General features: G+C 41.3%; 1 protein-coding gene across 6 annotated transcripts in view; it reads left to right on the top strand.

The window, feature by feature from the left end:
- Positions 1 to 25,279, top strand: part of pla2g4ab (phospholipase A2, group IVAb (cytosolic, calcium-dependent)) — a 49,391-nt gene extending 24,112 nt beyond the window's left edge. For 2 of the 6 annotated variants that reach the window (XR_016495284.1, XR_016495283.1), the window contains 16 exons: positions 174 to 255; positions 565 to 713; positions 839 to 955; positions 1,384 to 1,421; positions 2,994 to 3,138; positions 4,058 to 4,194; positions 4,413 to 4,635; positions 4,765 to 4,879; positions 6,913 to 7,050; positions 7,242 to 7,331; positions 8,141 to 8,201; positions 12,263 to 12,508; positions 19,098 to 19,282; positions 22,637 to 22,826; positions 24,161 to 24,318; positions 24,995 to 25,279. Coding sequence is in view for 4 of the 6 variants with exons in the window: in XM_090232068.1 (XP_090088194.1) it covers positions 174 to 255; positions 565 to 713; positions 839 to 955; positions 1,384 to 1,421; positions 2,994 to 3,138; positions 4,058 to 4,194; positions 4,413 to 4,635; positions 4,765 to 4,879; positions 6,913 to 7,050; positions 7,242 to 7,331; positions 8,136 to 8,201; positions 12,263 to 12,508; positions 19,098 to 19,282; positions 22,637 to 22,826; positions 24,161 to 24,318; positions 24,995 to 25,132 (2,217 nt within the window). In the remaining 2 variants the exon portion in view is untranslated. Of the gene's footprint in view, positions 1 to 173; positions 256 to 564; positions 714 to 838; positions 956 to 1,383; positions 1,422 to 2,993; positions 3,139 to 4,057; positions 4,195 to 4,412; positions 4,636 to 4,764; positions 4,880 to 6,912; positions 7,051 to 7,241; positions 7,332 to 8,135; positions 8,202 to 9,246; positions 9,582 to 12,262; positions 12,509 to 19,097; positions 19,283 to 22,636; positions 22,827 to 24,160; positions 24,319 to 24,994 lie in introns of those variants that run through there. The other 4 variants (XM_090232068.1, XM_021599738.3, XM_090232069.1 and 1 more) reach the window with 3 other exon arrangements.
- The last annotated feature ends 2,224 nt before the right edge of the window (positions 25,280 to 27,503 follow it).

Here is a 27,503-nt window from a genome sequence, read left to right as displayed (position 1 = left end):
TAGTATCTCATGGTTGCATCTAAGCCTAGGTTCAGACAAAAAGCACAGTTAATATTGTACACACGGTCCCTAAGTAGTTCTAGGCAGTTGGCGTTCAAGTGTGATAGATCTGTGCATGTGTGGTGAGTGTGTCCTTGCTCACAGGCTATGTTTCCGTTGATGTTTGTGTGCAGGTGGAGCAGCAGTTCTCTCACAAGTTCAGAGTAACAGTGGTGCGAGCTAAGAATGTCACTAAGGGAGCACTGGGTGACCTGTGTGAGTCTGACAACCCCTGTTATTCCACATGCTCCTAGTTCACATGTTAACAATCACAAATTCTCCAACATAAAAACATATCACAGGGAGTTGTCATTTATGTATGTAAAAGCAAATAATTTATATTGTGTCGTGAAATGTAATTATTCCAAATACTCAAGACCTGGCAGAATATTCAAACACTTCATATTAACTTGCTCTTATAGCTATGTAATAACAATATATTCTATGTTAGCTTGTATGTTAATGTGTGTACTGTAAATGTGTGTACTGTATGTAACGCATGCCTTTGTGTGTTTGTGTCTGCAGTGGACACTCCTGACCCCTATGTGGAGCTGTTCATTCCCACCACCCCTGAGAGCAGGAAACGAACGAGGCACATAGACAACAACATCCACCCAGAATGGAATGAGACCTTTGACTTCATACTGGACCCAAACCAGGACAATGTTCTAGAGGTGAGCGATGGAACCGTGTCAGTTCAACTCAGATCAGCACAGTTTAATTTAAGTCAAATCAACTGAACTCCCAAGATGTGGAAGCTGAAGCCTTAAGCTTGTTGGTTGGTGCTGTACTCGATCAGATAACATTAATGGACGCCAATTACGTGATGGACGAGAAGCTTGGGTCTGCATCGTACAACATCTCCAAGATGTTGAAAACTGGCCACACAGAGACGGTGCCTTTCCTCATCGGCAAAGTAAGACCTCTATACTTACACTGTCTGTCTGTAGAGTATTCTGAAAGAAAGCGTGTGCCTGAACGACATTAGCTCACACAAATATAATTGTCTGTTGAGTGATGTTGACTAATCTATGGCAGTGAGGTTTTCCACTCTTCTCCTACCTCTTACTGAATATCCCTCTCCTTTCTCTTCTCTCACCCTCTATCTATCCCTCTTCATCCACTCTTCCTCTTCCTTTACTGTAGCTTACCCATCTGCATCTCTCTCCCCTTCTCTCCTCAAATTACCCTCATCCCCTCTCCTTGTGAATGTTGTAATGTATCCCAGGGTGTTTTGCTGTTGACAGATAGCTTTTTTGTTTTGTTTTATCCCAGGCTGTTGACAGATTAATCAATGTTTTCTCTTCTACAATAACCACAGCGTCTTTTGTGTTGTTTTGACAGGCAACCAATGTGTACTTAGAGATGGCCCTGGAGGTCTGGTACGTGTACTTCCATTAACACTCCCCTCCTCATCTGTCTGTTTAGTTATTTTGATCCCCATTTAGCTTTTGCAGAAGCAGCAGCTACTCTTACTGTGGTCAGCTTAAACAAAGCACAGGAATTCACCTCAAGCTATGTGAACGACACCATTGTGTTTTAGTACAAAACTCTTTAACATTTATTTTCAATTTTTTTTGATGACCAGCTTTTTATTTAGGTTGTCCATTTTCAGAATGGGTTTACAGGTACCACCTTCCTGTACATGTGGGCTACCACTCAAACAAAGAAATCTGAGAAGTGCACACAGAGACAAAGAACAGCATCAGCAGTTTTTAAGTAATATTCTGTATGAATTCTCCCTCCCCTACCGGAACCCATGTTTCCCATCCCTCCTAGCCCCCCTCTTCACACATCTTCATTGTAATTTTTTCCATATTCTGGTCCAGTAAAATGGACGGGCCGTACTTTCTTTGATGGCGAGCTTTCCAAAAGTTGTTGAAATATTACCGATTTTAGTCCTTTGGTGAGACCTGTTTACAAATTCCATCCATTGGATGAATCGACAGCTGGGTTTCCCATGGAACCCCGTAAACCAGAACAGCTGACCTAAGTTGGAGATAAAGAAGAAGAAAAAAAGAGTTACCTGGTAATATAAATAAATGCTTCTTTCAGATCTTGGAATATCCTCAAACCATTACTCTCCATGATATCACAAAGGGTACGGATACCACACTTGGACCATTGAGGCGATGTGAAAGGCCATCCTCCAGATCACAAGGCGTTATTGTTACATATTGGAGGCTGGGGGTGCCATTTAATTTCCCAGTTGAGTTGTTTGTCAATTTTGCGCTAAATAGATTGTTTGGGCCTAAGTGTAGTTTGTTTAATAAGAGAGAGATCAATGAACACCACTTCTTCCAGGGCAATGGGAGCCACCATATTTCTTTCTATTCCTTTTTTAACAACTGTAACTGTTTTCAGTAAACACATGGCTAAGATGTACTGGATTGTTGAATATTTTTTTATTTTTTTTATATATATTTTATTTTCATATACCCTGGAATGTGTTGTTTTATGTAATGACATAAGTGTGAATGTGTTTTGTCTGCTTTCGTTTTATGCTTATTATTGTAGGTCTTCTAAACTAATCTTACTTCATTTTACTCAACATCACACATCCTAAACTCCCTGACCCCACAAACAGACTTTTGCTAGTGGGACGCATTCAACTGAGCACTCTAACAATCTAAATTGATAGTAAATTATTACATTGGTCCAATATGACAAATATTTATTGGTAACACTTTATTTGGATAGTCTGTAGATGCTCTACATACTATCAGTAACATTTCAACTATCTACAAACTCTAACCCTAGTTATGGTTAGGGGTATTCTTAACCTAACCGTAACCTTAGCAAGCAGTTGCTTATCAACAAATAGTTTATTCATAGTATGAAAATCCGGACTATCCAAATAAAGTGGGACCTATTTATTTGATAAACGTTTTGTCTTGCTTATGATGGCCATATGCAGGGTTATAACCTTATCTTGTTTCTGTGTCCCCATGCAGTACGAACCTGGACCTGCGGTTCAGCCTGACCCTGTGTGACAAGGAGAAACTATTCAGACGGGCCCGCAGAGAGAGGGTGATGCTGGGCATCAAGAAGCTGCTGGACATGGAAAAGCCCCGCTTCCTCCCCAGCACCCCTCAGGAGGTGGGCATACCTGAGTACTGTGGGCCCAGGCTTGCAAAGCGGCCTACTGCCAACCGCAGTGTTCTTTTTTTAATCAGTTTCTGACTTATAGTCAAATGCAGTATTTTACGTGTGAAACCTCATGTATTAGGATGCATTGCAGGGTCAATGGGTCATAGAATGGTAACCATTTCAAAATGAACGGGCAATATAATAGACATGAGCTAAATAAAGCATTTATTGCCATAGAAAGGGGGCTTACTCTGCAGCATTACTGAGCATAGTGGTCAAGTTCATAGACGAGACAATATTAGCCAACGGCACCACTTTTTACATGCAAGAACACGTACACCACATCCACAGGTCTCTTAGTATTCAAACATTATCATTTTATAGGCCCTAACGTTCTCTCACACCGAAAGCTCTGAAGGCTGGTTCAGAGGCAGCTGACATTTGGCCCTGTCCTCCTGGTTGTAGCCTCTATCCAGCACATCTCACTGCCTGCCTGTGTTCTCGGATGATCCGGAAGCTACCAGCCATAATGAGATAATAATCTACCACATAAAAGTGTTGTTGCAGAACTTCTGAGCTGCCACACCGCATTCCCATTGAGGCTAGTAAATACTAGAACATTTCACAACTCCGTGAAGTGCAGTTGTTGTGTCAGAGTGGGTTATAATATTTTTTGGGGAAATGACTGTGGTTCTAGTTCAGAGAAGTCAGTGCAGATGCGGAAAGAGACCCAGGAACATCAGCAAGTAGAGTGAGGCAACAACAGTCATCTACTGTAGACTGACTGACTGACTGACGAACGTAACATCAGGAAGTAGGGCTTACTGACAGTTGAGCTGCTATGAATCTCAAGGAGTCATGTTATGACAGGCATCTGAATCCTTTCCAATCTCTTCCTGTCTGTGGCTGTCATTGTCTGTCTGTGCAGGTGCCGGTGATCGCCATAGTGGGTTCAGGGGGAGGCTTCAGGGCCATGGTGGGCTTCTCTGGGGTTATGAAGGGCCTGTATGAGTCTGGGGTCCTGGACTGTGCCACCTACATTGCTGGCCTCTCTGGATCCACCTGGTCAGTCAACTATTCATCTGTTTATACCATGCTCTCTCCCTCCCTCCCTCCCACTCCTCTTTTCTCCTACAGTATCTACCCATCTACCTCTGCACCAAAATGTAACCCGTTTTTAGATTGAGGACTGTATGTACTCTACCTGTGTGTTCTCATGCCTCCCTTCCTCACTCACTATCTCTTTCCCTCTCCCTCCCTCCTTATCTTTGTCCCTCCTGCAGGTACATGTCGACCCTGTTCTCTCACCCAGAGTTCCCCTCTAAGGGTCCTAAGGAGATCAACGCGGAGCTGATGAAAAGAGTGAGCAGTAACCCTCTGAGACTGCTATTGCCCCAGCACATCACCAACTACATCCAGTCTCTGTGGAGCAAGAAGGCCAACGGACAGCCCGTCACCTTCACTGACATCTTCGGCATGCTCATCGGAGAGACACTCATCCCTGCTGTGAGAGGAGAACCGCGCACGCCTGTTTTTGTTGTTACTGCATTATTTCACCCATCTTTCGCTCTCTCTCTGTCTTCAAGAGGATGAAACTAAACTGACTATAACCCAGTCTTTCTCTGTTTTCATCAGAGGATGGACACAAAGCTGAGTGAGTTGCAGGAGAAGGTGAACGAGGGCCAGTGTCCTCTCCCTCTGTTCACCTGTCTGCACGTCAAACCAGACGTGTCCGAGCTCATGTTCGCAGGTCAGTGAGCGTGTGTGTGTGTGTGTGTGTGTCTGTGTGTGTGGTCTGTGTTTGTTCACACAATGGTTACGCAACAATCCCTGTTGTCAGTTTGAGTAGACCTGCGTAAGAGGGGGAGGAGAAAGTGATGAGCCCCTGTTATTGCCTTTACCTCACTGATTTACATTCATAATGGTGTGTTAACATTTGTTTGTGTGTGGGGGTCTGTGTGTATTACTGTAGATCACAAGGTCAGTGTGGCTCCGAGGCTCTCCTCCGTTCTCAGTTTTTCAATGAAGCGTATCATTTCAGTAGGAGTTCATGTACCACAGGAGGCTGGTGAGAGGAAGACTGCTCATAATAATGGCTGGGATGGAGTGAATGGAAAGGTATCAAACTCTGATGTATTTGATACCATTCCAATTATTCTGTTCTAGCAATTACAATGAGCCCGTCCTCCCCAATTAACATACCACCAGCCGCCTGTGTCATGCACGTAGTGTGAGTGTGTCCGTAGTATTGGGCATGTAGTTGGAATGGACGATTCAAGTTCTGAAGTGTGTTTGTGTGTGTGTCTTTGAATCTCTAGTACAATGAATATGTGTATGCCTTTAGCATAATGAGTAATCAGAGATGGTCAGATAATCTCTCCCGCATGCAAATTTCCATTCTCTACATTTGCTTGGAGCACTCCTTTCACACACACACTGATGTGTCATGGTTGGCTGATATTCAAATGTTGCTTTGAGAGAGTCATCCATGAATGTACTGCAGATAGCCACTGTGCATATGGCCAGCGCTGGTGAAGTTTGTCCCATTCATTTTAAACAAATTAATAGTGACACGAGTCTGAACAATTTGCAGATCTGAAACAGTCTCTGTTACTGAAGGTAAGGAGGAACTGACGAACAAAGGATTATGCAAACAATGTTATTCCAATACAATGAATGAAGCTATCAACATATTGACCCCGGGCATTCTTGTCGTTATAGTGCTGTAGTGTGAGAAGGAACATCAACAATGTGTAAGTGTTAGTGCTGGGAATTGCCAGGGACCTCACGATATTATCAAGATACTGATTCTCACAATTCTATATGTATTGCGATTCGATACTGTGATTTTATTAGCAATTCGATGTTCCAAACATATGGCTCCCCATATGTCTGCTGCAGAGGGAAAAGAGAGAGCCATGAGAAAACATGTTTTGATTAGTCATGGAAATAAATGTGCTGAAAACAAATTGGCTGCCTATTTAAAAAGGAGATGGAGAACAAGCTATGAAGGAAATAGGGGCAGGTACAGCCAACTAGCTCAAAAATAATAGTGATATTGTCAAAATGACATATCATCAAAAATAAAATCCCGATATGTAACTATATAGATTTTTACTGTATGCTGAGTCATTGGTACTGTCATTGGTACTGTGACCAACGTATTTGTAATAATATTCATGCAAATTAATGTTGGTGTTCCAGTGTATTTTACAGATTAGCTGGAATAGAATATTAAATCAGTCATTTACTTTTTTGTTTTACTGTAAATCCCACACCTTTTATCTCTGATGTGACAAGGTAACGCTGTCACAACTACTCCAGAGAAAGCCAAAAAATAACACCACATAACTTCCAGTACGGTAGTAACATTATACGCCTTAATCCAGGACCAATGATAGGCTGAAAGGTGATAGTGTATTGTCATTCTGAGGAACTCTTGTCAGACTTATCATGTGTGAACAGTGTGTTGTGTTTGCCTTACAATTATATGTGTGGGTGTTGTTGTGTCACTAGAGTCAGGTAGGGCATATACCCCCTGTCACCTGGTTCCAGTAATGGAGGTCATAATGACAATTGCTTCTGGCCTGCACCGTTACTGTGAACCTGGGCTACCCTTTTTCCATAACAAAAACATACACATATTTACTGCAGGATATACACATTTTCCCAATTACAATGCACTTACAGTGTGCTCCCCTAATTAAAGAGTTAGTTAGTTACATACACGGATTGATTTTTATCAATGGATGTTATGTTATTTAACCTTTTTTTTTTTGACAGACTGGGTGGAGTTCAGCCCGTATGAGATTGGAATGGCAAAGTACGGAACGTTCATGACCCCTGATCTTTTTGGAAGCAAGTTCTTCATGGGAATCACTGTGAAGCAGTATGAAGAGAACCCACTACATTTCCTTATGGGTAAGAAACCCCACACATAGACACACACATACATACATACATACATACATACAAAAACAACAGAATATTGCTGGCACTTCTGCATAGGACTTCCTGAAGAGATTCCTCACATGATAAGCTATCATCAAACATGATATTCATAAGTCATCACATGATATTGATGTTGATCTAGTGGGTTTATCGCTCTCCAGGGGTTTGGGGGAGTGCCTTCTCCATCCTCTTCAACAGAGTGCTGGGTGTCAAAGACACTGTCGGGGGGAGCACCATGGAGGAAGAGCTCGGTAAGAAACCACACACACTTGTCTTATAACCCCAATCCTAACCCTGACCTCTGGTCTGATCTCTGACTCAAATGAAGTCATGCACCCTGTACAGAAAGTACCACATCATGGTCTCCTCTACAGTTAGTACAGCACACACACACTTGTCTTGTATCTACTCACATTGAAGCTCATACATTGCAGCATATAGACCTGAAGGCAATGACTGTGCTTAGCCCAAAGGCTTAGTTCCTATGTGTTGTGTTAGCCCATAGTCCCAATCCAATGTGTTGGATCTGCTCTGCATGACACAAGCCAACTGCACCTCCCATTGTAGTCTGTTTATTTTTATTACGTACTGACTCTTTGTGAACGCAGATGAATGTGACATGCTAGTACCTGATGCCAGCTCACAGATGTGAGTGTGATTCCCTTTCGGTCAAAACAAAGATAATGTTCAGCCTCCTGTCATTATTTATAACTGCTTTTTAAGTTTGTTTTATGGGCTGTTGGTGTTTGATTTGACCTTTTTCGGGTGTGTTGCACATGTGCACTCACTGCATCTGCAAGCAGGTACACCTACACCCATTCCAATAATTGACTGGTTTATGTTAAATGCCAATTGTTTTATTGTGTTTGCTATGTAAGCCATTGTTGCAAATGAGTTTATAAAAAGGTAGGGCCTAAACAATTGAAAGTTAATTGGACAGCCTAATGTAAGCGATACATGTCATGCTATGACAACCTCTGTGTTTGAGATGGAGTGAAGACTTGGATATGAGTGAAAGTGTGATTTAAAGAAGATGTCCTTGTCTTTTCCTGCAGAACAGTTAAAGCCTCAACACATTGTGGGGGAGGACAGACTAGATAATGACGAGAGGCCTTGGAAAGGTGAGAACTGCCATATCCATGATGCATAATGATTCATACGAAATACACAGAAACCTGAATAATTGTGTGTGGTCTACATTATTTTAACACATTCAAACTGTTCAGGGGAAGTCACAGCCTTGATGCTGCATTGATGGAGCAGTGACTGTCTGAGGAACAGGCTCTCTCGACATAGTGAGTTAGGTTATAGGCCTACATCATGGGCTGGATAGAAGCAGTATACCATCTTCAGAACTGGATAATAATTGCTTTATTTGCCTCATAAAATAATAGAAAATAAATCATATTGTTTGTTCTATCTCTCATAAAGCTGTGTTTGAGAATAGCATATGCCTAGGCTTAGGCTATAGACTTTCATTCTTGTTATTTTTGAATATCACGACATGCTAGAATACCTTACGTTTTTAGGCTATTCAAATAACCTTTGGAGATGGAACTCTGTTCCATTTATTGTTTGATTGGGAGAAAGCCATGCATAAAACAATGAAGTGTAGCCTTCAGTCATATTCATAGCCCATCGAAGGGAATATAGGCTACATTACTTTAAACAGCTTGACACTAGATAGTTAAAGGAGTGTCCATTATAAAACAAAATTAGGTTTAGGCTCTTGCCTAATGCCCATGCATCCGACAGAGAGAAACAATAGGCTATTTTCTGACTGGACATTGTGCTGCTTTGGTGGAATTCTCTGCTCTGTCTGGCCTATAGTCCTTTCTTTATTCCTCTGGTTCTGTATAGTTGGCTATATAGTTAAAATAGGCTAAACCATTGTCTGTCACATCACAATGTTGTCACCATCAGCGACGGCAGTCAATTATCGTCGATAGACGATGCTATGGTAATATCGCCCAACCCTAGTCATGCATGTAGGGAAGAACTGGGACGAAAGTAACACTTTTTGTTTTTTCCTAATCACTCAAAGATCGATAGAACTAGGGAGACCATCTTTCATGACAAACAACTTATATACACTGAGTGTTAAAAACATTAAGGATATCTTCCTAATATCGAGTTGCATCCCCCCCTCCCCCTTTGTGCCCTCAGAACAGCCTCAATTCGTCAAAGCAAGATCTCAAAAGCGTTCCAACGGGATGCTGGCCCAATGCTTCCCACAGTTGTGTAAATTTGTCTGGGTGTCCTTTGGGTGGTGGCATATTCTTGATACACATGGGAAACTGTTGAGTGTGAAAAACCCAGTAGCATTGCAGTTCTTGACACAAACCAGTGTGCCTGGCACCTACTACCATACCCCATTCAAAGGCACTTAAATATTTTGTATTGCCAATTCACCCTCTCAATGGTAAACATACCCAATCCATGTCTCAATTGTTTTATGGCTTAAAAATCCTTATTTAATTTGTCTCCTCCCCTTCATCTACTTCTTTATTTTCAATATTTTCTACATTGTAAAATAATAGTGAAGACATCAAAACTATGAAATAACACATATGGAATCATAAAGTAACCAAACAAAATGGTTAAACAAATCAAAATCTATTTTATATTTAAAAATCTTCAAAGTAGCCACCCTTTGCCTTGATGACAGCTTTGCAAACCCTTGTTATTCTCTACCAGCTCACCTGGAATGATCATCCGACAGTCTTGAAGGAGTTCCCACATATGCTGAGCACTTGTTGGCTTCTTTTCCTTTACTCTGCGGTCCAACTCATCCTAAATCAGGTTGGGTGATTGTGGAGGCCAGGTCATCTGTTGCAGCACTGTCACTCTCCTTCTTGGTCAAATAGCCCTTGCACAGACTGGAGGTGTGTTTTGGATAATTGTCCTGTTGAAAAACAAATGATAGTCCCACTAAGCGCAAACCAGATGGTATGGCATATTGCTGCAGAATGCTGTGGTAACCATGCTGGTTAAGTGTGCCTTGAATTCTAAATAAATCACAGACTGTGTCACCAGCAAAACACCCCCACACCATCACACCTCCTCCTCCATGCTTCACGGTGGGAACCACACATGCGGAAATCATCCATTCACCTACTCTGCATCTCACAAAGACAGAAAAATTAGGTTAGAAAAATTGCTCATTTGGACTCATCAGACCAGAGGACAGATTTCCACCGGTCTAATGTCCATTGCTCGGGTTTCTTTCCCCAAGCAACTCTCTTCTTATTATTAGTGTCTTTTAGTAGTTGTTACTTTGCAGTGATTCGACCATGGAGGCCTGATTCACGCAGTCTCCTCTGAACTGTTAATGTTGAGATGTGTTTATTTGAACTCTGTGAAGCATTTATTTGGACTGCAATCTGAGGGTGCAGTTAACTCTAATGAACTCTGCAGGAGAGGTAACTCTTGGTCTTACTTTCCTGTGGCAGTCCTCATGAGAGCCATTCATCATAGCTCTTTATGATGTTTGCGACTGCACTTGAAAAAACGTTCAAATTTCTTGAAATGTTCTGTATTGACTGACCTTCATGTCTTAAAGTAATGATGGACTGTCATTTCTCTTTGCTTATTTGAGCTGCTCTTGCCATAATATGGACTTGGTCTGTTACCAAATAGTGCTATCTTCTGTATACCACCCCTACCTTGTCACAACTGATTGGCTGAAACGTAAAAAAAAAAAAAGAAAATCCACAAATAAACTTTTAACAAGGCACACCTGTTAATTGAAATGCATTCCAGTTGACTATCTCATGGTTGAGAGAATGCCAAGAGTGTGCAAAGCTGTCATCAAGGCAAAGGGTGGCTACTTTGAACAATATAAATATATATATTTATTTAACACTTTTTTTTGGTTACTACATGATTCCATATGTGTTATTTCATAGTTTTGATGTCTTCAGTTTTCCACAATGTAGAAATGTTTTAAAATAAAGAACCCTTGACTGAGTAGGTGTCCAAACTTTTGACTGGTACTGTATATACTGAACAAAAATATAAACGCAACATGTGACATGAGCTGAAATAAAAGATCCCTGTAATTTTCCATCCACAGCAAAAGCGTATTTTTCTCAAATTTTGTGCACAAATTTGTTTCCATCCCTGTTACTGAGCATTTCTCCTTTGCCAAGATAATCCATCCACCTGACAGGTGTGGCGTATCAAGAAGCGGATTAAACAGCATGATCATTACACAGCTGCACCTTGTGCTGGGCACAATTAAAGTCCACTCTAAAATGTGAAATCACGGCTGGGGAAAACATGGCACCATCCCTACAGTGAAGCATGGTGATGGCAGCATCATGCTGTGGGGATATTCTTCAGCGGCAGGGAATGGGAGTTTAGTCAGGATCGAGGGAAAGTTTAACTGAGTAAAGTATAGAGAGATCCTTGATGAAAACCTGCTCCAGAGTGCTCAGGACCTGAGACTTGGGAGAAGGTTCACCTTCCAACAGAACAACGATCCTAAGCACAGAGCCAAGACAACGCAGGAGTGGCTTCGGAACAAGTTTCTGATGGTCCTTGAGTGTCCCAGCCAGACTTGAACTGGATCGAACATCTATGGAGAGACCTGAGAATAGCTATGCAGCGATGCTCCCCATCTAACCTGACAGAGGTTGAGAGGATCTGCAGAGAAGAATGGGAGAAACTCCCCAAATCCAGGTGTGCCAAGCTTGTAGCGTCATACCCAAGAAGACTTGAGGCTGTGCTTCAACAAAGTAATGAATAAAGGGTCTGAATACTTTTGTAAATGTGATATTTCAGTTTTTATTTTTAATGCATTTGCAAACATTTCGAAATACCTGTTTTTGCTTTGTCATTATGGGGTATTGTGTTGATTAGATTGATTAGGAAAAAATACAATTTAATCCATTAAAATACGGCTGTAATTTCACAAAATCTGTAAAAAGTCAAGGGGTCTGATACTTCCCGAATGCACTGTATATAACATTTTTATACCTGGGCGTGTTGACTAAACGATTGATCAATTAAACTGTGACCCTCGGAACTGTGCACTTCAGATCAAGTCCTATCAAGCACCTCTAGCCACCAAATGCATTCTGTAAACCTACTGTACATCCCATGTGGCCTCTCTTTATCAACATTGTCCCCTTCTCTCTCCCTTGCCTCCCTTCTTTTTCTCTATCTCTCCCCACTCCAGGAGGCAAGGAGAACCCAGGGGCGGAAGATGAGTACGGAACCGCACAGAACAGCTGGGTCCAGCGAATGATCACCTCCCTCTTCAGCGGCGACTCCTTGCTCAACACGCGAGAGGGAAGGGCGGGGAAGGTTCATAATTTCATGCTAGGCCTCAACCTCAACACCAACATGCCCTTCTCTACCTTCGGAGACTTTATGTACCAGAACTCCTGCGCCTCCTTCGAGGATGAGGTTGACGCTGTCACAGGTCAGATGTCAAATATGAAGATCAAGGAGTTCTAGATGTAACACATTCTAGATTCTAGATTCCAGATTCCAGATATATGACAGGTCTATGACCGTTGTTAGATTCTAGTTAAAGCAAATCAAATCAAAGTTTATTTGTCAGGTGCACAGTACAGTGAAATGCTTACTTGCTAACTCTCCTCAACAATGATCAATCCATCAAGAATCAAATGGCAAAAGTAAAAAAAAAATAACAAGTAGTAATAAAAAGTCAGATCCTCTGTGATGTGCACACCGAGGAACTTGAAGCTTTTGACCCTCACCACTGCAGCAAAGGTTTCCAGACTTTTTCACTCGGGGGGGCCCCCCTTCCAGTATTGGGGAACATCCCGTCCCCGCGCGCATGTGCCACATCTATTTCTATGGGCACAAGCACTGTTCATAACAAAACTGTTCACACCCCTCTTGTTGGTGGAGAGAATTTAGCAGGTTTAAAGCTTATTTCGTGCAATTCTGCACATTTTGTCATGGGGTTGTTAGGTTCTAATTCTCAGAGTAAAAACCTCAACAGACACTATGGAAGTTTAAACCAAGTTTATTCTTCCCAGAGGATCAATACAGCTGCATTAGACAAAACATGTTTCCACCAACACAAGTATATATACAGTGCCTTGCGAAAGTATTCGGCCCCCTTGAACTTTGCGACCTTTTGCCACATTTCAGGCTTCAAACATAAAGATATAAAACTGTATTTTTTTGTGAAGAATCAACAACAAGTGGGACACAATCATGAAGTGGAACGACATTTATTGGATATTTCAAACTTTTTTAACAAATCAAAAACTGAAAATTGGGCGTGCAAAATTATTCAGCCCCCTTAAGTTAATACTTTGTAGCGCCACCTTTTGCTGCGATTACAGCTGTAAGTCGCTTGGGGTATGTCTCTATCAGTTTTGCACATCGAGAGACTGACATTTTTTCCCATTCCTCCTTGCAAAACAGCTCGAGCTCAGTGAGGTTGGATGGAGAGCATTTGTGAACAGCAGTTTTTAGTTCTTTCCACAGATTCTCGATTGGATTCAGGTCTGGACTTTGACTTGGCCATTCTAACACCTGGATATGTTTATTTTTGAACCATTCCATTGTAGATTTTGCTTTATGTTTTGGATCATTGTCTTGTTGGAAGACAAATCTCCGTCCCAGTCTCAGGTCTTTTGCAGACTCCATCAGGTTTTCTTCCAGAATGGTCCTGTATTTGGCTCCATCCATCTTCCCATCAATTTTAACCATCTTCCCTGTCCCTGCTGAAGAAAAGCAGGCCCAAACCATGATGCTGCCACCACCATGTTTGACAGTGGGGATGGTGTGTTCAGCTGTGTTGCTTTTACGCCAAACATAACGTTTTGCATTGTTGCCAAAAAGTTCAATTTTGGTTTCATCTGACCAGAGCACCTTCTTCCACATGTTTGGTGTGTCTCCCAGGTGGCTTGTGGCAAACTTTAAACGACACTTTTTATGGATATCTTTAAGAAATGGCTTTCTTCTTGCCACTCTTCCATAAAGGCCAGATTTGTGCAATATACGACTGATTGTTGTCCTATGGACAGAGTCTCCCACCTCAGCTGTAGATCTCTGCCAGAGTGATCATGGGCCTCTTGGCTGCATCTCTGATCAGTCTTCTCCTTGTATGAGCTGAAAGTTTAGAGGGACGGCAGGTCTTGGTAGATTTGCAGTGGTCTGATACTCCTTCCATTTCAATATTATCGCTTGCACAGTGCTCCTTGGGATGTTTAAAGCTTGGGAAATCTTTTTGTATCCAAATCCGGCTTTAAACTTCTTCACAACAGTATCTCGGACCTGCCTGGTGTGTTCCTTGTTCTTCATGATGCTCTCTGCGCTTTTAACGGACCTCTGAGACTATCACAGTGCAGGTGCATTCATACGGAGACTTGATTACACACAGGTGGATTATATTTATCATCATTAGTCATTTAGGTCAACATTGGATCATTCAGAGATCCCCACTGAACTTCTGGAGAGAGTTTGCTGCACTGAAAGTAAAGGGGCTGAATAATTTTGCAAGCCCAATTTTTCAGTTTTTGATTTGTTAAAAAAGTTTGAAATATCCAATAAATGTCGTTCCACTTCATGATTGTGTCCCACTTGTTGTTGATTCTTCACAAAAAAATACAGTTTTATATCTTTATGTTTGAAGCCTGAAATGTGGCAAAAGGTCGCAAAGTTCAAGGGGGCCGAATACTTTCGCAAGGCACTGTGTATATATACTCCAATTTAGATGCACTCCTCCTTATCTCCAACCATGACATATGTTATGGTTCAACAGGAAGACGAATTGATGGGGTAATAAACTGTTCCGCCTCCCTTAACCTCTCTGGGTTATTTAGGGAGGGGTTTTGAGGTTCACACACGGGTTCATTGTTTTTGGGCAAATTATTCCTACCATGCATTAATACACGATCTGACGGCACCTTGCATGATAACCTCAAAAAAGGACAGATCAGAACAACAGTTTAGTTCAATTCATATCTGTTTCAGGAAATCCAGACATGCATTGACTATATGACAAATTATTACATTAACCTTAATATATCCATAATTTCTATGATTATTTATTTGAATTGCTCGCCCTCCAATTTCACCGGAAGGCCTAGCCCTAAGAAGTTTTTAATAACATTATCTCTACGACAAATGTCAAAGAGCATAGCAACATACTGTTACTGTTAAAACCATTTTCAAGTTAGTTCATACTCCCTTATTTTACTGGCAACCTCTCGAAAGAGTTATCAGATCAGGAAGTTAGCACCCTAACCCATCGGAGAATCCCACACTCCATAAGTCCCAATCTGGTGAAATTTGTATCGAAACAAAGGCAAAACAGAAATCAGCAATACACATGTCACAATCCATTTGGAGTAAATGTCATCCCTATTTAACATAGTTTTCCTTCTATATGCAGATTGAACAAAGTACATTTGTATATTTACCCAAGGACCAGGACCCCAGGGAACTAGTAATTTTCCCTTGAACACGATTCACATCGTGATTCAAAAACAACATGTTAAATCAAAAATAAACAAATTTGAAAAACTAATCAACTTAGAATTACAACTCTTGATAACCCCATGATAACCCCATAAGGAAATAATAGTATCTCATAAAGTAATAGTAAAATAGAGTAGAAACTGGTGTTTCTCATTCATTTTATAATTAACGCCCACCTGTTTCTATCATTTCTAGTGAGTTTGATCAGGGCTCACCGGAAAGTCAGGATACAGGGCATTTGACACAATTAAATATTTCCCCCCCTTTTCTTTCCCCGTCCTTCAGAAACCATTTCAAAACCTTCCAAACATTTCCATCCTTCTGTATACCCAATTTAAAACTGAATTGAAAAGACCCCATCCAAAATAAATCCCACAGTATCAACACCACTAACACATATTCATAACCTCTAAGTTGTGTGTGCGTGCTGGGGTGTGTGTGTGTGTGGTAAACCATAGGTCAAAAACACACATGAACAGGCCTCACTTATCTGGAACTCTGTTTATGGCCTACTCCATCATTTATTTATCTTTTATATAGCATGTACTATTTATTCTCCATAACCACCGCACCACAATGTTCATGAACTAACTAAAAAAAATTAAAAATCATTTCAACCCCTTTGCTAATTCCTCGTTACCCCACCACCCTTTCGTACATTCTAGAAATCAATTTCATAATAGAACCACATAAAATCTCTCATGAGATCAAAAAAAACTAGGCTTTCTGAGTATTTGGCCAGATAATTAAAATGTGTTACCTCTAGAATCCATTCCCCTGGCATTCCACCTAGATTCTTCAACCCAAAATACTTTTTCCTGTGGCAAATTTAGCCAATTTCTCATAAAGAGTCCGTTCCATTCCTACACTAATTCTTCCAGTCTGAAAGCTGTGGGACTATCTCCTTATGCTTTGATGTTTTTTCGCTACGTTTCTTTGACTTACTTTGGCCATTGAAGCCACTGTAAGTGACTTTCACTGTGGCCGTATTAACTCCTCGCACGTCTGAGAAGTGAGCGGAGTTATATTCCACTCTCAAAGCATCTTGCTCGTTTCATCCACAACCCCCGCAATTGCCGTTTTGATCACAGGTTTCAAACCTGCCATCAAAGCCAAAGTACAAATTCTATGAATCAACTCACGTACCCAGTCGTTTTGTAGTACATCTATCTATTCCCCATATTTGAGCCGAATTGGTAGAATGCTCGTGTGCTTCTTTCAACGCCTCCATGGCTTTATTAAACTCCTCTAGCTCCGCTTGGAAAATCGGGGCGATCTGTCGCCATATCAATAGTTATTATTCCCCAACCTCTCCCATTTGTGTTTAGGGTGTTTTAGATTTCTTAACCCCCGTCTATAATACACACGTATTAACTATTTTCCACGGAAGCGCTACCCACTTCCCCGGAGAATAGTTATGGTTTTTGTACCTAATTAATTGGTCATGGCACTTAATACCATATATTAGTACCAATACTATAGCTTCTGCAAATGTATTACTGGAGAATACAGATTCCAATATTGCACCACAAAAATCACTGTTGTTGATAACACACGTTACCAAAATTATTCTTCCTTGTCTTCCTAATTTCCACAATCTTTCATGGTTCCCCCTCCCCATAGAGCATAAACCAACCTCTCTCTGTATTGCTATTGCATGTAACTCAGTGTCCGAATATCTTGTTTTTTGTTTGAAAAATTTACTCACTAGCTTCTAGAACTCTCATCTTCTAAAACTCACTAGTTGCTAGAACTCTCTAGTTGCTAGAACTCTCGTCTTCCTAAAACGCATTATGTTCTAGAACTCTTGTCTTCCTAAAACTTAATATATTCTAGAACTCTCGTCTTACAAAAACTCACTGCAGCTGGGACTTTTGTCCCTTTTACAGATCTCACAGGGGAATACCCCCACTAGGGACCTATCCTAATACGGAACCTACCCTACACTGTATTGTCACTCCTAGGTCTTGCAGAGGAAAACCTCCACTCGGGACCTATCCTTAAGGAACCTACCCTCCACCAGATATTTACAACCGGTCGTTACACAATGGGCCTACGAATAAACTCAGGCTCTCTAGGTCCATATCCTATAATTGTTCAGCCTACGTTTTCTCATCTCCCCAAGATGTCAAAATGAGTGGATAACGGGTGTGGGAACTGTGCGTACGTTGTTTATTGCCAGCTCCTGCTCCACTGATCTGGACTCTCTGGTTTGACTACAAATCGTGGTGAACCCTGCTCGCAGCGCCAACCGTTAGGTTCTAATTCTCAGAGTAAAAAACTCAATGGACACTATGAAAGCTTTTTTCTTTACGTTAGCTGACATGGGCTAGTTGATCAGGACATTTCTGACAAATTATAAATAGCTCTATAAGGTGTGCAAAAACGAACATGCAATGAGGAACTGATGATGCACTACTCAATTTCGAAATGTCAGTTTGTACATTCTACTATTACTATGTTCAAGAGTAAGTATAAAGCCAGACTGGATTCCTTTAAATTGTAGGGTGCGCCCCCTCCTGCCCACCCCTTGCGCCCCCCACAGTTTGGGAACAACAGTACTAGAGGTCTTCACTTGTCCAAAAAGTTGGAACTGATATGCATGAAATAGAGAACGGTTCCGAACAGACAAGAGGACAACTAGATCTGTTCTGTATTGACCTGGTTGGATCCAGTCCTGGTCCAAACCGGGTGAGGGAAGCACTAGAAAAGTCATTTTTTAAGGTACTTTATTAAGCATAGCTGATAAAGCGCGAGAGGGAGGGAGAGAGAGAGAGGTTGAGGTGCTGCTCTAGCAGGCGGGGGAGGGGCCATACTGTGAGCGTGGGAAACAGGCAAGCAGGAGGGAGGGAGACATAAGAGACAGCAACCAACCAACCAAGCCGACTTGCGCTTTAGTAGTCTAATAGCTGCCAAAGCTAGGTTAACTTATCAAATATGATTACGTAGTATCGGTCTCGACTGCATAAAACTGAGAGACACTTGTCAAGCAAGCTGTTGGCTCTTGATAGTTGTAGCCTATCCTTCTCCTTTAACTTTTAATTCCGTAATTTTAATTCCATTTCCATTGATCTAACATTTGCCACACACTGAGGCTCTATGACTGTAACCTATTGCCGCAATGATGACTTATGATTGGCCAACAACAACAAGCTACACACCCCCACTCTAGTGAAAAGCAAGAGCAGCGGCAAAAATTATAGAATTTCTCTCTCTACTGCAACAGTGGCGTTCGGATCTGTATGGGCCCTTCCCAGACAAGTCGGTTAAAATTACACATACCCGAGACCCTTGACAATCATATGACTTCCGACCCAGACCCCTGACATTATTTAGAATTATGGATCCGGACCCTCTCGGATCTCGAACCGGATCTCGGGTATTTGGGTACAGGTGGATCCATGACGACATCTACTGTGTATATATGGAAACAGTTATAACATGACCACCACACACACACCCAATCAACACACACATCCGTTCCCTTACGCATTTCTACTATAACACCTTCTGTATTTATTCTGCATTGTATTCCATAACATTCTCAGACCCAGATGAGTTTGCTGGTATCTACGAGCCACTGGACGTGAAGAGTAAGAAGATCCACGTAGTGGACAGTGGTCTGACCTATAACCTCCCGTACCCCCTCATCCTGCGCCCGCAGCGTGGCGTCGACCTCATCATCTCCTTCGACTTCTCAGCCCGCCCCAGTGACTCCAGCCCACCCTTCAAGGTCAGTAGATTGTGCAGGACAGTCCCATAATTTGGACCTTTGTCCTGAGTCCCAAAACCAATCATGTCCCACATTTTATCAACAAATTCAAACATCACCAATTGTTGTTTTGTTCCATATTTCAGTCAGACATTTTATCCTGTCTCTTCCAGTCACGTTGTGCTTATGAAAAAATACATATCATAATGATGTGGTACTGGTGATGTTAAACACTTCTCCAATCGTTGTTGAGATCTGATATTCTGCGCAACGCATATGCCTATTGTCAATCAATCGTATTTCTCAAATCTTTTTGGGTTAAATTCCAGCTAAAATTGGAGAGGACAGTTAGGCAGTCCCTCTAGGATTCTGCGATCGCATAATTCAATGCAAAATCAACCAATCAGCGCATATTATGTGAGAGCTCGCAATTTTGAACAATTCCCGCACTTTTGGCGCATTAAAGGGTCCAATCAAAAGCGGGTTCGTAATTTTGACTAATTACTGCACTGTTACCATGGAAAATGGCCCAATCCAACAAAGTTTTTCCCCCCTGGCTTGTCAGCGTATTCACGTGCGAAGATGATGGGTGATTGTTGATGGCTGGTGCCATGAACAGAAATCAATCTCATTTGCAAACAAAAATAACAGCTAACGACCATGCAAAACAATTAAAAAATGTACGTGATAAAAACATTGCAAAATGTATTGCAGAATTTCAGAAAAGCTGCCGAAAAATCAAGCATTAGGCCTAACAACTTGTAAAAAGTGTACTTCTGATGATGAGCTACAAATTTAAGTAAATAGACGTATTAAACTCAAAGATATAAGGTCATTTCATCAAACTTGTGAGGCTCTCCATGCTCATTAGTTTCTCGTTCAACATATTTGCTGCTACTTCACTCAATCCTGTTTTAAGTCTCCCTTCCTAACTGTGTTACATTCCCTTTGCTCGCTCAGTGCAGCGGAAGCAGGTGTGGCCGGAGCATTGTGAAGTTAGATCAAAAGCTGAATCAATGTCTAGGAAAATCACATAATGAATAATTAGTACTCTACATAACAGAACCAAATATAATCACATGAAATAACGTTACTGTTACACCAAAAACACCACCTAATTTGTGATGAGAGTTTAGGATGGTCAGCTGAATAGTAAAAAAATATATAATAATGCGGCCAAAACTCAAAAGCATGCAGAATGATACAGGAAGGCTACAGTATGTGCCTTGCAAAAGTATTCACCCCCCTTGGCATTTTGTTGCATTACAACCTGTAATTTAAATGGATTTGTATTTCATGTAATGGACCTACACAAAATGGTCCAAATTAGTGAAGTGAAATGAAAAATATAACATGTTTCCAAAAATTCTTAAAAACAAAAATGGAAAAGTGCATATGTATTCACCCCCTTTGTATGAAGCCCCTAAATAATATCTGGTGCAACCAATCACCTTCAAAAGTCACATAATTAGTTAGATTGCACACAGGTGGACTATATTTAAGTGTCAAATGATCTGTCACATGATCTCGGGTGTTCTGAAAGGGCCCAGAGTCTGCAACACCACTAAGCAAGGGGCACCACCAAGCACGCGGCACCATGAAGACCAAGGAGCTCGCCAAACAGGTCAGAGACAAAGTTGTGAAGTACAGATCAGTGTTGGGTTAAAAAATATATATCAAAAACTTTGAACATCCCACAGAGCACCATTAAATCCATTATTAAAAAATTGAAAGGATATGGCACCACAACAAACCTGCCAAGAGAGGGCCGCCCACCAAAACTCACAGACCAGGCAAGGAGGGCATTAATCAGAGGCAACAAAGAGACTAAAGATAACCCTGAAGGAGCTGCAGAGCTCCACAGCGGAGATTGGAACATCTGTCCATAGGACCACTTTAAGCCGTACCCTCCACAGAAATGGGCTTTATGGAAGAGTGGCCAGAAAAAAGCCATTGCTTTAAGAAAAAAATAAGCAAACACATTTGGTGTTTGTCAAAAGGCATGTGGAAGAAGGTGCTCTGGTCAGATGTGACAAAAATGTAGCTTTTTGGCCATCAAGGAAAACGCTATATCTGGCACAAACCCAACACCTCTCATCACCCCGAGAACACTATCCATCTAGCATCATGCTGTGGGGATGTTTTTCATCGGTAGGGACTGGGAAACTGGTCAGAATTGAAGGAATGATGGATGGTGCTAAATACAGGGAAATTCTTGAGGGAAATCTGTTTCAGTCTTCCAGAGATTTGAGGCTGGGATGGAGGTTCACCTTCCAGCAGGACAATGACCTTAAGCATACTGCTAAAGCAACACTCGAGTGGTTTAAGGGGAACATTTAAATGTCTTGGAATGGCCTAGTCAAAGCCCCGACCTCAATCCATTTGAGAATCTGTGGTATGACTTAAAGATTTCTGTACACCAGCGGAACCCATCCAACTTGAAGGACAAGTTTTGCCTTGAAGATGGGCAAAATCCCAGTGGCTAGATGTGCCAAGCTTATAGAGACATACCCCAAGAGACTTGCAGCTGGAATTTCTGCAAAAGGTGGCTCTACAAAGTATTAACTTTGGGGGGGTGAATAGTTATGCACGCTCAAGTTCTAATTTTTTTGTCTTGTTACTTGTTTGTTTCCAAATAAAAAATATTTTGCATCTTCAAAGCGATAGGCATGTTGTGTAAATCAAATGATACAAACCCCCCAAAACTATTTGAATTCCAGGTTGTAAGGCAACAAGATAGGAAAAATGCCAAGGAGGGTGAATACTTTCACAAGCCACTGTAGTTTGTTAACATCATCGGTTCTAATTTGCACACGAACAGTAGTTCAAGAGGATCGAAATGCATATTCCCATGAAACTGATTGAGATCAAATGGTTGGCATGTAGATGCAGTTTATGTAATATTATTCACGATTGTCAGTGATGTTGGCCTATTTTGAAATTAGGTATGCCTAACTTGGTGTTTGTATACTTTTTTTTTAGACGATAAGTGTGGTCATAGGCAGTACATTGCAAATGGAGGATGCATTTTTAATATATTAGGTATTTTAAATGTGGTCACCCTTCAGGTTAGGTCATTGTACTGCTAAGCTCTGTCTGTCAGTACTTTGCTTTAAAATGTTTATTTCATTTTATCATTGAAGATTATTTTGTGTGATGATTAAGTAGTTATGAGTTAGGATAAAAGTTACAATCATTGTACTATTCCGTAGTAATCGAGATGTGAACTTTTTGACTTGTCTTTTATATATATATATATATATATATATATATATATATATATATATATATATATATATATATATATATATATATATATATATATATATATATATATATATATATATATATATATATATATATATATATATATAGGAGCTGCTGCTGGCTGAGAAGTGGGCCCGGATGAACAAGCTGCCATTCCCTAAGATCGACCCCAAGGTGTTTGACCGCGAGGGCCTGAAAGAGTGCTACATCTTCAAGCCAATAAAGGGGGAACGGAACTGCCCCACTGTCATCCATTTTGTCCTGGTCAACATCAACTTCAGGATGTTCAAAGCCCCTGGTAAGTACAGTGTATGCCATATGTATGTCTGTACATGTTTGTGTACATGTGAAATATGTGAGCCCTGTTTGAAAGTGATTTCCTCTTCAATTAAGCTATGTTTAGCTATAATTAATGTTATTTTAGTGACTGGTATCCCCTATCTTGGTTTTGGTTCCTAGATCAATTCCAGTGTATTCCGATCAAGTCTGGTCTGTTCCGATGTATTCCATACATAATAGTAGGCCCCTTACTGACTGTTTATCCATAGGGAATATTCCCCTACGGAAGTTGAGGGTTTATAGTGGAGAACTGGGCCATGTGTGGGATTGGTATTTTACAAGTTGCCTAGTGGGGTGATTTATGAACCCATAAGGAGCAGATCTGTGACCAGGTGCTATGGGGGGAATCTCTCACTATGCTGGGAGAGCAATGTGTGTAAACAGGGTAAACATCATCAGCCATAGGAACACATATATACACTGGCCTGGCCTCTGCGCTGCCTCACACACTGAATTATAGTGTTTAGGGCCTCATGACGAGGGCCACTCACATGTTGTCATACACTGATATATTTATGTCTGTGTAGGAGAGAGAGTAGGTTATATCACTGGTCTGTTAATCCCCTGTATAGTCAAAGACAAGTGTACCCTCATTTAGGATGCTTTAAGCTAAGGTGTGCCTTAAGCTACATTCCTAGGGTGCCTTGAGCTACATGCCTTAAGCTAAGGTGTACAACCCTCATTGAATATGGCCGGTATCATGAATGAAATTGTTGCCTGCATAGCTGGTAAGGCTGTTTTCATGTTATCCAGAGGTAAACAAATCATTGGCCAGAGCGTCAAGTGTGTGCTCTGAACACTCAGAGAGTGAAACGAGATGGGTTCAACTAAAACTTAATAGGGTGTGAATGATGCTGAATGGGTGTAAACAAAGAAGAGCTCTACACTAGATACCAAAACATTCAAAGGCCATTTTCGCTAAAGTGAGTTTACAAGTTAATCAACTTTCAAAGCAGAATTACTTTCCCATTGTTACTCAAAAATGCAGTGTATAATATACCATTTTGTAGCTCTGAGTCTCTACTTGTATTCCATGTCAAAAACATGATTTCAAATTTTGCTACATAAGACCGAATCCAGGTGGTGAGTCACAAATGACTAACCATCACGTAACTTCGCCATTGTTAAAATGGATTGACAGTGCGTAATCCACTGGAGTTGGGGCAGAAAAAAACGTAGTTCTGAATTAGTCATTTGATATAGGCTATTATTAGCTGTATATGACCATTTATTAGTTAGTCATAGTCCCTATCATCCTGAAATAAATATCATCCCTTTGCTGTGTGTTTGAAGGAGTGCCTCGTGAAACAGAACAGGAGAAGAAGATGGCTGACTTTGACATCTTTGATGACCCCGAGACGCCGTACTCCACGTTTAACTTCCAGTACTCAAACCAGGCCTTCACACAACTCCACGACCTCATGGAGTTCAATACGCTCAACAACATCGAGGTATGTTCAGCCTTCAACAACATCACCACTGCCTACTGTACAGCCGTCTCTAATATGTTAGGTCAGACAGTTTTTGGAACAATTAAGTGCTCTTTAAAGAGCCAGGAATATGTTGATGCGGAGCCATACTAGTTTTGTCTGTGGTTGGTGCGTTATCGTGAAGTGCTTTTAACATCCAGGTCAAATTGATTCTTAAGCACTGTGTGTGGGTGTGTAAAAAGATCCCACGAATCAAAAAGTCAGTTCAGTCGGTCAGAACTAAAATGCCAGTGACTGAAGTGGTTTTCCAATATGACATTAGTACTGTATGTGGTAGATGGTAATGTGCATCCTGACTCCTGTTCAAACCACCCTCCACATAGTGGTGAGTTCGGTTAGCCAGAACTAATGTCTGTAAAACAATATTTCAACAACGTAAATGTCAGTTCAGCCAGCCAGATTTAATGTATGTTAAACATTCCAGCAACATCAGCATTTGCTCAGTTATCCATCACTAATTATGGGTCCCCTGGACATCAAACGCCTGTGTGTAGGCCTATGCTGATTGTTTTTTTTATCTAACCTATAACCACATTTGAATTCATTATGATTGCTTGTTAACGGTCAATTGACTAACCACATGTGTAGGTTAATACAGTGTTTTAATCCATTCCACATCCTCCATCCACCTCTCTAGGTGATAAAAGAGGCAATTAAGGAGAGCATTATGTACAGGAAGGAGAATCCCTCACGCTGCTCTGTGTCCCTCTCACTCAACGAGATCCAGAACAAAATGTTCCTGAAGCGGGAGATGCGGGAGAAAGCCCGGAAGTGAGAGCCGGAATGCTGGCAAAGCAACTTCAAGCTATCAGACAAGACTTTGCGAAATGACATACAGAACCAGTCAAAAGTTATTTCTACATTTTTTTTTACTAAATAACACATGGAATCATGTAGCAACCAATAAAAAGTGTTAAACAAATGAAGATATATCTAAGATTCTTCAAAGTAGCCACCCTTTGCCTTGATGACAGCTTGGCAGACATGCGCTCGACAGAAAGTATTTATTTCAAGTTAAAGTGTACTGTTTTTATTTTTTATTTGAACTTTATTTAACCAGGTAGGCTAGTTGAGAACAAGTTCTCATTTGCAACTGCGACCTGGCCAAGATAAAGCATAGCAGTGTGAACAGACAACAGAGTTACACATGGAGTAAACAATTAACAAGTCAATAACACAGTAGAAAAAAAAGAGAGTCTATATACATTGTGTGCAAAAGGCATGAGGAGGTAGGCGAATAATTACAATTTTGAAGATTAACACTGGAGTGATAAATGATCAGATGGTCATGTACAGGTAGAGATATTGGTGTTCAAAAGAGCAGAAAAGTAAATAAATATAAACAGTATGGGGATGAGGTAGGTAAAATTGGGTGGGCTATTTACCGATAGACTATGTACAGCTGCAGCGATCGGTTAGCTGCTCAGATAGCAGATGTTTAAAGTTGTTGAGGGAGATAAAAGTCTCCAACTTCAGCGATTTGCCGAGGTTGGAGTAGCCAGGAGGAAGGCATGGCCAGCCGTTGAGAAATGCTTGTTGAAGTTTTCGATAATCATGGATTTATCGGTGGTGACCGTGTTACCTAGCCTCAGTGCAGTGGGCAGCTGGGAGGAGGTACTCTTGTTCTCCATGGACTTTATAGTGTCCCAGAACTTTTTGGAGTTAGAGCTACAGGATGCAAATTTCTGCCTGAAGAAGCTGGCCTTTGCTTTCCTGACTGACTGCGTGTATTGGTTCCTGACTTCCCTGAACAGTTGCATATAGCGGGGACAATTCGATTCTATTGCAGTCCGTCATAGGATGTTTTTGTGCTGGTCGAGGGCAGTCAGGTCTGGAGTGAACCAAGGGCTATATCTGTTCTTAGTTCTGCATTTTTTTTTAACTGAGCATACTTATCTAAAATGGTGAGGAAGTTACTTTTAAAGAATGACCAGTCTTCCTCAACTGACAGGATGAGGTCAATATCCTTCCAGGATACCCGGGCCAGGTCGATTAGAAAGGCCTGCTCACAGAAGTGTTTTAGGGAGCGTTTGACAGTGATGAGGGGTGGTCGTTTGACTGCGGATCCATAGCGGATACAGGCAATGAGGCAGTGATCGCTGAGAGTATGACATTACTTTGCAGGCTATCTCTGCAGTAGACTGCAACTCCTCCCCCTTTGGCAGTTCTATCTTGACGGAAAATGTTATAGTTGGGTATGGAAATCTCAGAATTTTTGAGCCAGAATTCAGACACGGCAAGGACATCAGGGTTAGCAGAGTGTGCTAAAGCAGTGAGTAAAACAAACTTAGGGAGGAGGCTTCTGATGTTGACATGCTTTTTCGATCACAGAAGTCAACAAATGAGGGTGCCTGGGGACATGCAGGGCCTGGGTTTACCTCCACATCACCCGCGGAACAGAGGAGGAATAGTATGAGGGTGCGGCTAAAGGCTATCAAAACTGGTCGCCTAGAGCGTTGGGGACAAAGAATAAAAGGAGCAGATTTCTGGGCATGGTAGAATATATTCAGGGCATAATGCGCAGACGGGTATGGTGGGGTGCGGGTACAGCGGAGGTAAGCCCAGGCACTGGGTGATGATAAGAGAGGTTGTATCTCTGGACATGCTGGTTGTAATGGGTGAGGTCACCGCATGTGTGGGAGGTGGGAGAAAGGAGGTATCAGGGGTATGAAGAGTGGAACTAGGGGCTGCATTGTAAACTAAAACAATGATACAGTGCCTTGCGAAAGTATTCGGCCCCCTTGAACTTTGCGACCTTTTGCCACATTTCAGGTTTCAAACATAAAGATATAAAACTGTATTTTTTTGTGAAGAATCAACAACAAGTGGGACACAATCATGAAGTGGAACGACATTTATTGGATATTTCAAACTTTTTTAACAAATCAAAAACTGAAAAATTGGGCGTGTGCAAAATTATTCAGCCCCCTTAAGTTAATACTTTGTAGCGCCACCTTTTGCTGCGATTACAGCTGTAAGTCGCTTGGGGTATGTCTATCAGTTTTGCACAACGAGAGACTGAAATTTTTTCCCATTCCTGCTTGCAAAACAGCTTGAGCTCAGTGAGGTTGGATGGAGAGCATTTGTGAACAGCAGTTTTCAGTTCTTTCCACAGATTCTCGATTGGATTCAGGTCTGGACTTTGA

This window comes from Oncorhynchus mykiss, chromosome 4, assembly GCF_057628025.1.
Source record: "Oncorhynchus mykiss isolate SJ-2025 chromosome 4, ASM5762802v1, whole genome shotgun sequence".
NCBI lineage: Eukaryota > Metazoa > Chordata > Actinopteri > Salmoniformes > Salmonidae > Oncorhynchus > Oncorhynchus mykiss.
The sequence above is the reverse complement of the archived record's forward strand: the minus strand, read 5'-3'. Positions and strand labels throughout refer to the sequence as shown.